At 55.1% G+C, this 13,462-nt stretch overlaps 1 protein-coding gene across 1 annotated transcript; it reads right to left on the bottom strand.

Annotated features, from left to right (window-relative positions):
* Positions 1-343: 343 nt before the first annotated feature.
* MYDGF (myeloid derived growth factor) lies at positions 344-11,232 on the bottom strand. Its single transcript, XM_025861398.2, has 6 exons — positions 10,596-11,232; positions 9,455-9,505; positions 4,995-5,056; positions 3,524-3,605; positions 2,123-2,195; positions 344-824 (listed from the first exon to the last, which is right to left on the bottom strand). Exons 1-6 carry the CDS (start codon positions 10,899-10,901, stop codon positions 745-747), a joined length of 654 nt encoding a protein of 217 aa, XP_025717183.2. The 5' UTR covers positions 10,902-11,232; the 3' UTR covers positions 344-744.
* Between the last annotated feature and the right edge of the window lie 2,230 nt (positions 11,233-13,462).

Genomic DNA, 13,462 nt, shown 5'->3' with positions numbered 1-13,462 from the left:
TTTTAAGTCACCACATGCAATCCGGCTTCAAAAAGAGAAGTGAAGCCAAGCAGCCAGATGCAAAAGAGGTCTGCCCTGAGCACTCCCCCACCTCAGGGTGACCTGCAGGGTGTGGCTGGCCCTGCCCCACGAGCTCAGGGAGATCCAGGTTCATGGCCGACCCCCTTGAGACCTGGCCCTTTTGCGCCTGCAGAGGAGTCATGCCTGGAGAGTCCAGGTGCCTGTGGTGACACAGGTCGCCAGAATCCAGGACGGTAGGCGGGTGCGGGCAGCCAGACCCTGCTGTCGCCCCCCAGCCCTGAGTGCCCAGACAGGCCGGCACCAGTGCCAGTTGCTACCGTGGTTGCTTTTCAACCATCTTATTTATTTAAATATGAAAAGAACATTTCATTTTTTCCCAGTTAGTCTGGAAGAAGGTCCCCTGGGAAAAGTGTAAGAAAACAGTTGGCTCAGACTCAGGGCAGCAGGATTGCTCTCCCTGGGAGTGATCTGGAGCCCGGCCTGATCCACAGGGAGACACGCACTGGCTTCAGAAAAGCCATGATTCCCCCAGGAGCCCCCCCTTCACGTGCCCCAGTGCCTCTTTTGGTAAGAAAGACGGGCAGCGGGTCTCAGACCCCTGCTCCATGTTCAGAGGACATCAGCCAACAGTCCCCCCTAGAAAACCAGTAATGCACCAGCAGTCCCAGAGCCCAGCTCCTTCAGCAGAGATGAGGAAAAGCCGCCCCCCGATGGGGCTCCTGGTCACAGCTCACTGCGGGAGGCCTTGGCTACAATCACCAGCTTGGACAGCTCGGCCTTGAACGCCCCGGGCCTGTGGGACACTGCGAGACAAGAAGCACATGGTCGGGCCCTCGCCACTCCAGAAGCGCTGGGTCCTGGGCGGGGCAGGGGAGCAGTCCCCGAAGTGGACTTAACAGGGAAAGGCCCCCAGCCCTGAAAGTCTTATGGGTGAGGGACCAAAGAAAGGAGAGGTTGGTGGGCCAGTCCTGAGGGCAGCAGGAGGCCTCAGGAACACTCAGGGTGGGAAGAGCAGTGGTCATTTCTGCCACGGAGAGGATGGATGGGAGGCGGGGGGCGGGCTGCGTCACCTCCTGCTTGCGCTGGCAAACTTGTCTGAGGCCCAATGGCAGCTTTCCGGCAGGACCTGGGATCGCGGCCTTCACCTGCTATTCCCCAGCGGCTCAGCCCTGCCCCTCTCTGTGTACCCTGAGGTCAAGGTTCTGCTGGCCGCCCCATCTCCTGTCCTGGACCTCTACTTGCAACAGCTCCCACACCCTCGAGGACCTGCAGGTGGGGCAGGGCTCCTTGCAGACCCAAGGCCCCTCCTCCCGAAAGGCCCACTCACTGCACCCCCCCCACCCCTGTCCCATGCCTGGTGATGCCCACAACCACAAGGATCCTTCACCTCACCTCTTGTGTCCCTCAGGACACCTCCACTCCTGTGTCCATTGTCATCATTGGCCCCCACCCGTGCTCTCAGGCACAGAGCCCCAACTCTGGAGCTTCCCACCCCTCTTTTTGCTCACACCTGCCCCGCAGGGCTGAACATGGCCCAGGACACCAGGCTCCCCGCCCCCGACCTTAGGGGTTAGTGACCCTGCTGCCCAAGCATCGAAGCTGTTCCTAGTCACAGAACCCAGGACAGCCAGGCTGTGTGGATGTCACAGGCCCCCCCGTTCTAGGAAGCAATCCACTGAACGTCCCCAAGAGCCTCAGAAGATTTTCATGCCCTCAGGTCCCTAGTAGGGCTTGCTTGGCCTGTGCCATGAGCTAAGGGTGGTTTTTACATTTTAGATAGCTTTAACCAAAGTCAAAAGGAAAATGGTATTTTGTGATATGTAATTCACATTTCTGTGTTCATAAAATCAAGTTTTATTAGGACACAACCATGCCCATTCAGTGCCCTGTGGCTCACGGCCTTTGCTCTCCCAGATCGAGTCGTCTCGGCAGAGGCTGTCTGCCCCACAAAGCCAAAAATATTTACTAGGGGCCCTTTACAGAAACAGCTTGCAGATACTGGGCCATAACCTGCCCCTCTGATGGAGCTGCTATCCCCCTCTCTCCCCACCTTCTGTGCCTGAGAACCTGGGGTCCATCTCCACAAGCCGTCCTTACATACCTGCTGTTTTGGTCACTTCAAATTCATCGCTTTTCAGGGGGACGTCGCTTTCTCTTTCAAATGCAGCTTTCGACTGAAAGAGAACAAGTGGAAACATCCCTAATCAAGAAAGAACGCGATTCAGCCTGCTCTTCCTGCTCCCAAGAGCCCAGCTTGGGCTAAAGCCACACACTTCGACTAGAGGGGCACGTGTGGGCGCTGCTCTTCTAAGCACTCAGAGAATCCAGCAGAAGCAGTGGTTAATCCACTTAAGAGACTGTCAACTGGCTTAAAATCTCATGCCTTTGCTGCCAATCCCTGAGAAGGGTATTTCCCCCTTCGGTGAACATACAGAAATGACAGAAACAGGACAGTCTCTTGAATGCGATTTTTAAAAATCAGAATTGTCTTTTTCAAATCAGCTAGATATGAGTTTTCTAATAAGACAAAAGCGCAGACAGCAGTGGGGCCAGCGGTGTGGTGGCAGCGCTGGGATGGCTGGGAGGCCCACACTCCGTGAGCCTGCAGTCAGGCGCTTGCTGCGGGAAGGTACTTTGCGGATGTGATGAAAGTCGGCCAGGAGCTGACTTTAAGGAGATCATCCTCAGCGACCCTGGGTGGGCCTGATTCCATCAGCGGGAAGGCCCCTGGGAGCAGAGCCAGCTCCTGGCACTAAATCTCTTAATGCCCGTCCCTGCTGGTTCGGCTGCTTGGACTGATACGGTGGTTTTCAAACCGCGTGTGACCCAAACGCAGAAGCGGGGGTGGGGAGCAGGGCTCTGCAGTGCGGCCGGCCCCTGCTGCGGGCCGTGGGGGTCAGCGGTGTGGCAGAAGGCACTGCCCGGGCCATGAACCACAGGTCACGGGAGCCACCGGACACGGGGCCCTGCCCCACACCGGTGAGCACACTGCCTGCACCTCTGGGCCCACACCTTCCCTTGCTGTCCTGGCTAGCGTCCTGGGCACCCCCCCCCCGGCTTCCTGTGGGCCCTGCCAGCAGGCGCACCGGCAGGAGATGGCAGGTGATAAGAGAGGAAGGCCAGGTGTCCATTTCCTCCTCTGCCCGCCGGGTCTCTAGGGGTCAGCAGGGTCCCGCTCTGAGCCCAGTGGCACCTCCTCGTCCAGAGTCTGCGTGGCGCCCCATGTCCTCCCACGTTACAAAATCACCCTCTAAGGACTTGTGTCTGCCTCCTCACTTCAACCGCCTCCCCACCCCTGCTGGTGGAGGGAGGCGATGCGGGGGAGCCTGGACCCTGCCCCCCCCCCCCCTCTGGGCCCCAGTGTCAACGTGCTTCCCTGGGGAGCCCTTCCAACCCCAGCAGCCCCCGGCACAGCGCCACACCCTCCCTCCCACCTGTCTGGGAGGTGCAGTCCATGCGGGACGCCCCAGGGCAGCCACCCCCGCAAGCGTGCCTTACTCACGTAGGCCATGCCGTACTCGATCTCGGCACCCCGCACCTCTGCCTTGAACTGCGTGAAGTATAGGTAGGACTTGCCCTGGGGCCTGCAAAGGAAGGGCAGGCAAGGGAGTCAGCCCTGGCCTCCTCAACATCGTCTTTTCTTTCCTCTGTACTAGAACATTCATTTGGCTCATTTATTGACAAGTCTGTTTCTCCTTCTGGGTGCAAGCTGTTCTAGGACAGGGACTGAACACTTTTTCATAAAGTGCCAAAGACATTCCAGGTATTGTACCAGGAACCAGGGAAAGGCAACATCCCAGGGGCTGAGAAGTACAGGAGTTAACTAGGCAGAGGAGGGAGAGAGCAGAGGGCAGAGGTCCCATGGAGAGTGCTGAGAGAGTCCAGAGCAGACAGGAGCTGAGAGAGGGCTGGTGGCAGCAAGGGGGTGACAGTGTGTGCGGGGTGGAGAGCCTTGTGCGGCCGTGTGCGTAGAGCAGACGGTGGGGGTGGAGAGGCAGCAGGGGGGAGCCAGGAGAGTCCTGCTGGGGGTGCATCAGGAGGGAGGCGGGGGGAGGTCCAGGGAGCCTCCCGGACTCTCTAAGCCCCAGAGGCTGTGCCGGGCCTGGTCAGTCAATGTGTGAAACTGGGAGAACAGCCCGTTCAGGCAGGACCTCTTGCTAAATGGGTGGCCCCGCATGAGCATGGCCGCAGGCCTGTGTGGCCTGGCGCTGCGCCCACGTAGGGTGCTGGTGCTCACATGCCCAGTCATCAGGGCGGCCCCTGGGGCTCCTCTGCCTGCTGCCGACAGGGACCAGTCCACAGAGTGGGTAAGAATGTCCCCCAACACTGCCTAGTAAGCACCTGCTGTTTACAAAGCATCAGGCAGAAGACTGTGGGCTGCTGCCTGCAAGTAGGATTAGAACACAGGTGTCCTTTGATTCAACGTCGCTGCCACGGCCCTCCAAGTGCTCTGTCCCCCTCTGCCGACCCCCCGTGAGGGTGGGACCACGGCTTGGACTTCTGTGCATCCCCCGAAGTGCCTGCACCATGCCAGACCCACAACCAACACCGGAAGAACGAGATCCAGGCCACAGAGCCCAGGGGAGCAGGGCTAGGATGTGATACTGCTCTAGCACCCTCCCCCACTGAGCTGAGCACCCCCTTCCCTCTGTCCCTTCTCAGGCCCACTGCTCACTCATGCCGCACTGCAGGGTGCGGAGACGGAGGGGGACGATGTGGGGGAGCCCAGACCCTGCCCACCCCCCGGGGCCCCAGTGTCAATGCACTTCCCTGGGGAGCACTCCCAACCCCAGCAGCCCCCAGCACAGCGCCACACCCTCCCTCCCACCTGCATGTGGGTGACCAGCGCCCCCAGCCCACGCTCCTCAGGGGTGCCAGTCCCTGCTGCCTGGAGGTACCACAGGCACACACACCCCAGCAACCTCAGTGCATTCCTGCAGGGGAGATCTCCCCCACCGGGACCCCGGGCTCACCTCCAGATGGTGCAGGTGAAGTGCTGGTGGTCTTCGCTGGTTCCCAGGCTCATCTGCCACTTCTGGGGAGAGAGGGGAAGATACAGGTCAGCCCAGGACTGCAACTGGATGCCCTCCAGTTCTGAAAAGGGAGCGAACCTTCCCTGGGCCTCCAGGCTGGAGCCTGGCTCAGGGGCGGGGAGACTCCTCCGGGCGAGACCACAGTGGTGGGCATGTGTCCTCATACGTCCATCCCCACGCTTACTGCAGCACTAAGACTGAGCCAGACTGTCAGCTACGGGGTTGGAGTGGCTGTGACGCGGCCGTGTGGGCTTGGCGACGGTCACAAGCGTCCCGCTCTTGGTGGCGACCGTCAATGATGGGGGGAGGCAGTGGGGGCGGGGGGTGTATCAAAATCTGTGTCTTGTGCTCACTTCTGCTGTGAACCTAAAACGGCTCTAAAAAATAAAGCCTATCAAGAAAAACAAACACTAAAATAAAAGGAGACCATATATTCATGCTTGTTGGCTTGGCATCAAGGCCTCGGAGCAGATGCGAGACTGTAATACTCGTGGTTACATGGAGGACGTGGGTGGAACCCATGCTTTTTATGCGTTCTTTTGCAAGGATGTGAACGCATTAGCTTTGTAAAAAATCAAACGAAAAAAATTGAGTCGGACACTCAGCCAACTGAGTGACCCCAGTGCCCCTGAAGATTAAAACTTTTAAATGACTCCCGGACACACCGCTAACAGCTTCTTCTAATTTTCATGGCCTCTGCAAACCTGGCAAATGGACACGGACAGCCACTGGGTTCTGGGTGCCTTAAAGCGTCTGTTTTGCTAGTAAAATGCGAGTTTACAGTCCCTTCCCCCAGAGCAATAATATCCTCCCAGTACTGGTATTCCTGGTTGAACACCAGAGCTTCTTCAAGAACAAAAACAACGCCATTTTTAGGTTAATCACGACAGGAGTAAGTGGTCACCCAGATGCCGTCTGCCTGCCGCAGGGATGTGGGAACCAGTGACTGGCTCGTCAAAGGGACGGCTGTGGGCCACACCTGCGGACTCAGCAGACTTTTCTCCCTCCCTATCTAAAAACACCTGTCCGTGGCTCCAAGGCCTGTGAGCACCTGGAAACGTTTTATGCTACGAAATAGATCTGAGAGTTTCCCACAGCTCTGAAAAGACTCTTGAAGATGAGGCAAATGTTTAAACACTGTTTAAAAAATTATGAATGCAGGGACGCCTGGGTGGCTCAGTCAGCTGGGCCTGGGTCATGGTCCCAGGGTCCTGAGATCGAGTCCCGCATCGGGCTCCTTGCTCAGCGGGGAGCCTACTTCTCCCTCTGCCTGCCACTCCCCCTGCTTGTGCTCTCTCTCACACAAATGAATAAAATCTTTTTTAAAAAATTAGGAATGCAAACAAGCTTAAAACCGAGAGTTTCTTAGTAAGAGGGTCAACATCCCTCTGAGTGGCTTTCTGGTTATGTGAACTTGACCGCGGTCTCGTGGCTGCAGGGCGCGATGGGCAGATAGTAAGCCTCAGGTCTGGGCAGCGCTCGGCTCCCTGTGGTCTCATCACCGCGCTAGACGGCTGCGGCTGGGACAAGGCCATGCCATCACACGTCTGCTCTGCTTAAAGGTGATTTCTTCAAGATGAAACCCCTCTTCCAAAACAAACAAATTCAGCCTATTCCAAGACAAGGCTCCAGCCTGCGGTCGCCCCAGCCAGTGTGCGTGAACTTGGCTCTCCCTCATCTGACATGGCAGCAGGCTGTCCACCTCTAAGAGTTTAAGTTCAGTGGGGGGGGGGGGTGCATGTGCTCTCTTCCAAGCTGCTGGTGACACTGGGTCAGGAGCACAGAGCAGTGGTTAGGGGTCTGTACCCTGGGCACCTCGGTCACTTCCTAGTTGGGGAAGGCCGGGTCTCTGTGTCGAGTGTGAAATGGGGTAACGCCAGAGCAGTCTGGCCTCCTGGGGTTGTGGAGAGGAAGAAATGAGGTGTGCGTGTGGCTTAGCACAGCGTGGGGCACCCGATAAACGCCACAGTAGAGGTGCTACTTCGGTTCATTGTCCCATAAATCAATTAGCTACACACATCCAAAAGGCTGCCACGTGGAAGAGGGTGCATTGGACTGGCTCTGGGTGCCTGGGGGTAGGCTGGACTCATGGGCTTTGGCTCACCATTACGAGGAACGTTCCACCACTTGGCTTCATCCCATAGTGGAAGGACTAGCTGGAGAAGCAGCGAGGCCAGGGGTTGTGGCAAGAAGGGGCTGACAATGGCAGGACGCCTGCTGTCCTGGTGGCGGGGGTTACCATTTGCTTGCTACATTTTGTTAAAATACTGTCACTGGGAATCATTTACTTACAAAGAAGACACATCTAGAATAACAAAAATCACTCTTGCCCAGTGGTTTCCAACGAGGGATAATTCCATCCTACAGGGAACACTGGGCAATGTCTGGGGATGTTTTTGGAAGTCACCACTGGGGAGTGGGGTGCTCCTGGCACTGAGTGGGTGGGGTCAGGAAGGTTGCTCGAGGCCCCAGTGCCTGGGACAGCTCCCTCACAGAACGACCCGGCCCTGAATCCCGGACATCAGTGGTGCCAAAGGTGGAGAGAGATCTGCTCTTGCCCATTTCAACGCGCTGTCCCAAGTGGGAGGAGAGAAGGGCTGAGAACCGGCCTGCCGGGAGTGTCAGGCACGTGAGAGGCTCCTAAGCAGCCTCCATCTCTACGACTCTACACCGTTAGGTGACACAGTACCACACACTGTTCTGGAACAAGAGCAGTATTTCCTAAAGCCTGGTTGTTGGGGAGGAAGGCACAATTAGGGACAAAAAGATCTTCAGTCAGGTCAATGAAGATGAGGGGGTTTGCTTCTCCCTCTGCCCCTCCCCCTGCTCATGCTCTAACAAATGGATAAAATCTAAAAAAAAAAAAAAGGTTTTTACTGATTTTTATAGTGATGACGAATTCTTCCTTTTCATTTCTCTTTTACTCTTTCTAACCATGTTGAGCAGAAAATCTGTGCATCTTCCCGAAAACTTGCAGCTCTCCCTCCCAATAAAACCAAGCAGCGGTATGCAGAAAGCACTCCATGCCAGTCCTTTATTCTCGGAGCACTTTGTAACGGTGTGTCACTGCTAGTCTGCCACTGTTGGCATTGCTGCCCACGGCTGCCATAACCAACCACCCCAAACTTGCTACCTTACAACCACTACCATTTCTTCTCTGCCTGTTCTCGAGGCCAAAAGTCAAAATCAAGGTGTCCCCAGGCTGGGCTCCCTCCGAAGGCTCTGGGGCAGCAACCTTCCTGACTCTTCTGGTTTCCAGTGGCTCCAGATGCCCCGTGGCTTGTGGCCACACTCCTCCATCTTTGCCTCCATCTTCACATGGCCTTTTCCTCTGTGTCTTCTCCTCTTCCATCAAATCTCTCCTGACTGTCTCTTGTAAGAGGAGCTCTCACTGGATTTAAGGCCCACCCGGAAACCCAGGATGATCTCTTCATTGCAAAATCCTGAACTTACATCTGCAAATATTTTTTTCTAAATAAGATTACATTCACAGGTTCCAGGAATTAGGATGTGAACATATCTTTGCGGGGGGGGGGGGCATTCAAGTCACCACCCTGCCTGATAAATGACCACAAATTTAGCAGCTTAACTGCACTGCCCACTGATCAGCTCAGTCCCCGAGGCAGAAACTGGCCCTGGCAGGCCCTCTGCTCAGAGTCTCGCAGACTGGACTCAAGGTGTCAGCAGACTGTACCCGTCTGAGGTTCAGAGTCCTCTTCCATTCAGTTCTTGTGGTGGTAAAACGGAAGCCTTGCCACAAGCCAGGGGCTGCCCTCAGCTCCGAGAAGCCACCTGCACTCCTTGTCCTGTGCCCCCTCACAGCCAGCAATGGTGAGTCACCTTCTTCTTATGCTTCAGATCTCTTATTTCCTCTCTGCACCAGCTGCTGGAGAAAACAGCCACCAAGAAATGGGGACCTCAGTCCTACACGGCAAGGAACTGAATTCTACCGACAACCTGAATGAGCCTGGAGATAAGAGCCCTGCCAGTTGACAACTTGATTTGGGCTTTATGAAACACCCACCTGAGCTGACCGTGGCTTCTGACCTCCAGAATTGTGAGATAATAAATGGGTGTTGTTTTAAGCTGCTAAGTTTGTCATGATTTGTCATGCAGCACAGAAGGCAAATAAAACACTCCTAAGAGAGGCTCATAGGTGCAGCACGTCCGTATCTCACGTGCCTCTTTCCATCCAGACATTTGTTCACTCTGTGGAATTATAGGGGGGGATCTACCATCACTAGTTACCTTGAGCATTATCTTTTATTGGTGAGACAAGAACAGTTCAATAAGTTTAAGTTAATTAAGGTATGACCCAACTCCACTGCCCCCCTGGAGAGCATCTCTCCATGACAGTGGATACTGCCATACAAAACTATGTGGAATTTTGAACAACTCACCTCGTTGGTCCCTCCTTGAGAAGCATAGGTGAATGCACAAGTGTATTTGTCCTGGAGAACGGAAGGTGGAAAAAAGCTTGTTAGGAGGTGATCCTTATTGCTTACGTTGGAGGGTCTCAGGATGTCCTCTGAGATCCAAAAATCAAGAAGATCCAGCTTTTGAGCATCTGCACTAAGGGGAAGGAAGCAGAGCAAGATTCCTGACCGACGTCCCTGGAGGCCAGCCTCTCAAGGCCTCCCAGTGTCTACCGACCGAGAACTCCCCTACCTGCCCCCCTGCTCGTGAGCTCCCGAGTCAGGACAAACAACTCAGGTGCCTTCTGGGGGATGAAGAACAGGAAAGGGGAAGGGGGAGGTCCCACACCCCCCAAGCACCCACCCATCTAGGCACATGGACTTTGGAAGCAGGACATGAACACCAGAAGACCCACCTCTGCTGTGCTGTGGGCCTCAGACAAGTGAAAGCTTTTTCTGAGCCTGTTTTCCTCATCTGTGAAATGGTCCTAGCAAATCAAGCGTTTGGCACAGTATCTGGCTTTAAGGAAGCACTCAATAAATGGCCGCTAACGACATGACATCCGTTACAGACACGGAACACAAACATGGGAGGGGAAGGACTTCTCCAACAAGCTGGGGACAGGGCTGGGCTGGACCCCGGCTTTTGCGGACGTCCAGGTGAGGAGGGAGGAGGGCCTTGCCTCACACCTCAGCGAAAGAGAAGGAGGACCTGGCGCAATGGAGAAAAAGAGCGAAGTCTGCCCACTTCCTCCCTCGTCAGAGCTGCAGCGGGGCTGACCTCCTACAGGGCCTGGAGGCGAAATACCCCTCAGCCTCCTCTCTGCCCACCTCTGCGGCGGCTCGGCCCTCCGAGGGCCGGGGACTCGCCTGGTCTGAGAGTGAGGGCTGCTTGGGCGCGCTGGGCACGCGAGAGGAAACAGAGACTGAGGCTGGCGACCCAACCCTCCAAGTCCCCAGACCCCAGGACGCCGAGCTCCTGTAAGTTCAGTCGCGCCTCAGCGATGACCGCACCCCCCGGCGTCCCTTCCTCCCAGTCCCCGCCCACGGCCGTCCGCGCCCCCTTCCCAGGACCCGCCCCCAACGGCGCCACCGCTCCAGCCCCCGGGGCGGCGGCGGTACGTACCCCCGGGCCCACGTTCTGGGAAAAGGAGTGCACGACGCCGCCAGGTCGCACGTCAAACGCCACCGTCGTGGGCTCGGACACCGCCTCCGCCGGCCTCAATGCCACGGCCGCCAGCAGCAACACAGCCCACGCACCTCCGCCGTTCCGCCTTTCGCTGGGCGCCGCCATCTTGGGATCGGGTCCGCAGGGCTGGGGCGGTGACGGGACGCGGCGAGGGACACGTGGGGCGTCCGCTAGAGGCCACGTCGGCGACGGCGCGGCCACGTGACCTGGCGCACCCCGCCTTCTCCCGGCCGGGGCCGCCATGTTGGGGCGGGGCTTGGACTTACGGGGTGAGTCCCTGGGGTGAGTCTCAGGTCCTGCCGTCCGTCCGTGCTGCGATTCCTAACCCTGTGACTGACCCTACCGCTCTTCCAGTTAGTAAACGTAGTAAATTCCGTCTGGAATGAGGGAAATGGACGCTAACCATTGGGCAAATACCTCAATTGTTGCAGCCAAGATCCCTGGATGGATCTGAAAATAAGGGGAACCCTCGTTTTTAGAATGGAGTGGAGAGGCCGGCAGCTAAAGCTCTGCGCCCTATGACTTCTGGTAATTGCAGACCCAATAGGAAGTCCAGCACCCTGCCGGTCCATAGTATGTTAGCCACTACTTCACTGCCCTAGCAGGAGGAAGGAAGTTTTCCCCTGCCCTGGCAACAGCCCAGCCAATGAGAGACAGCCACAGCCCAGCCAATGAACGATAATTACAGCCAGCTAATGAAAGACAGCCAGAGCCCAGTCAGTGAGACAAAGCTACAGCCCAGCCAATGAGACACAGCCACAGCCCAGCCAATGAGACACAGCTATAGCTCAGCCAATGAGAGACAGCCACCGCCCAGCCAATGAGACACTGCTACAGCTCGGCGCCTGAGAGAGCCAGAGTCCAGCCAATGAGAGACAGCCACAGCCAAGCCAATGAGAAGCCGCCACACCTGGAACTGAGAGCCATGGACTTTTGTTTATAACCGCTTGTTGCAATTTGCCCTTTCTTCTGTAAAAGGGTAGTTCTCTCCCTTGCTCTGCAGATTTGCCTCTGGTTGTTGCGGTAGCTTGCTTGTCCTGGGTTGCAGTTTTCTGCTACTCCTGAACAGACCTATTTTTACCGGTAAAATAACTGGCAGTTTTATTTTTTAAGGTTAACAGATATAAAAAGTGGCCGGGGGGCGGGGAGAATATGATGAAAAACAGGATATTTCCCTAGTCTCAAAAGTATTTCCCCCAAGATACTTACTAGTTATAAAGGGAAAAATAGTACTTTTAGAGTGAAGACACCTCTTTAGCCCAATGATCAAAGTTAATGTCACCAGTGAGACTTCCAACAACCGGGAAGGACATTTTCAGTGGCACCTCTCGGCTTCCTGCCCCAAGTGCATGACTTCAATCTAATTATTATAAGCTAATATCCTACAAAACCCAAGCTGACGGACGTCCCACCAGATAACAGGGCAGTCCTCTTCACAAACATCGTGAAAGACGAAGGCTGAGGCACTGTCACAGGAGGAGGAGACCAAGGCAACAAAACACAATGTGGGATCCTGGATAGGCTCCTTGTCCTAGTTCAGCCTGTTCTAACAAGAATAACACAGACCCCGGCAGCTTATAAACAAACACATGTTTATTTCTCACCGTTCTGAAGGCTGGAAGTTCATGATCAAGGTGAGGCACCTTTGGTGTCTGGTGAGGCCCGCCTCCTGGGCCACAGGCGGCCCTCTGCTCATATTCCCACTGTCTCCGCAGAGCGGAAGGGGCAGGGAGCCCTCTGCGACCTCTCTCTTAAGGGCACTCATCTGAATCATGGGGGTCCACCCTCATGACCTAATCCCCTGCCAAAGGCTCTGCCTCCCCATACTTCCCATCACCATGGGCGTTAGCTTTCAACATCCGAATTTTGGAAGGACATGTTCAGTCGTAGTAATCCTGGACGAGAAAAAATGGCCTCTACCTATTAGGTAATAGGACTGTATTGATGCTAATTTCCTGGCTTTCATTATCCTGATTCAACCATGGTTACGTGGTGATGTGAACATTAGGGGAAGCTGGGTGAAGGGTCTCCAGGAACTCTGTACTATTTCTGCAGCTTTTCTGTCAGCCTAAAATTATTTAAAAATAAACCAAAAAGAAAATAATCTCTACCTCAGGGCGTAGTCAGGAAAATTAACTGAGGAAATGCAGGTGAAATTTCTACAAATAAGAACTCTTAACACAAGCTTTCCCCCACCCCCTTTTTTTTGGTCACATATTGCTTAAATTTTCGAGAAAACACCAATGGCGAGGTCTGGAGTGTCCAGAATTAAGCTTGTTTTCCTAGCCCTTCCTGACTTGAAAGAACAGAATCCAGAAAGAAAATGGCATAGGTAACCCTTAAGCTGGGTTCTATCAAAAAACCTGTCAGGGCCTCAAATCACTCTAACCCCCACAGATACAGAGGATGAAGGTCAATGTCAGGGAGGTCAGGAGGATCCTCCAGCAGGCTGACAGCTCCACAGATAACCCTAATTCCAAAATTGATGCCCTTCTGGTATGGGCAGCCTGTCTTAAATTGGGATATCTGCTCGCATTAAGAAATTTCTTTCTCCTTGCAACTGCCTGCTCTGGGCCCATTGGAAATTGGCTCCATAAACTGGATGATCAAAGTCTTATTCTGTGTTTCACACAGCATGGGCCTGTTGATGTCTTTCCCATTACCTCACCTGCTGTGTTTGACCTTCAGTCCATCACTCTGAAGGATTCAATTAGTGGCCAAGCGCTGTTGCGAACAAGATACTTCAATTGTGAGCTGTTTGAGTCTCCCACTGAAGATAGGGAGGTTTGTATGTGCATGTTTTT

This window comes from Callorhinus ursinus, unplaced genomic scaffold (assembly GCF_003265705.2).
Source record: "Callorhinus ursinus isolate GAN/ISIS: 27379988/994484 unplaced genomic scaffold, GSC_fseal_2.0 scaffold77, whole genome shotgun sequence".
NCBI classification, from domain to species: Eukaryota; Metazoa; Chordata; class Mammalia; order Carnivora; family Otariidae; genus Callorhinus; species Callorhinus ursinus.
This window is presented reverse-complemented; position numbering and strand designations above follow the sequence as displayed.

Excerpts from the sequence above, each read along its gene's own strand:
- MYDGF (XM_025861398.2), bottom strand. The coding sequence starts at position 10,901 with ATGGCGGCCCCGGCCGGGAGAAGGCGGGGTGCGCCAGGTCACGTGGCC. Across the intron at positions 3,606-4,994 it reads TTCACCTGCACCATCTGGAG|GCCCCAGGGCAAGTCCTACC; the intron begins GTGAGCCCGGGG and ends CTTCCTTTGCAG. Across the intron at positions 825-2,122 it reads TGAAGTGACCAAAACAGCAG|TGTCCCACAGGCCCGGGGCG; the intron begins GTATGTAAGGAC and ends CTTGTCTCGCAG.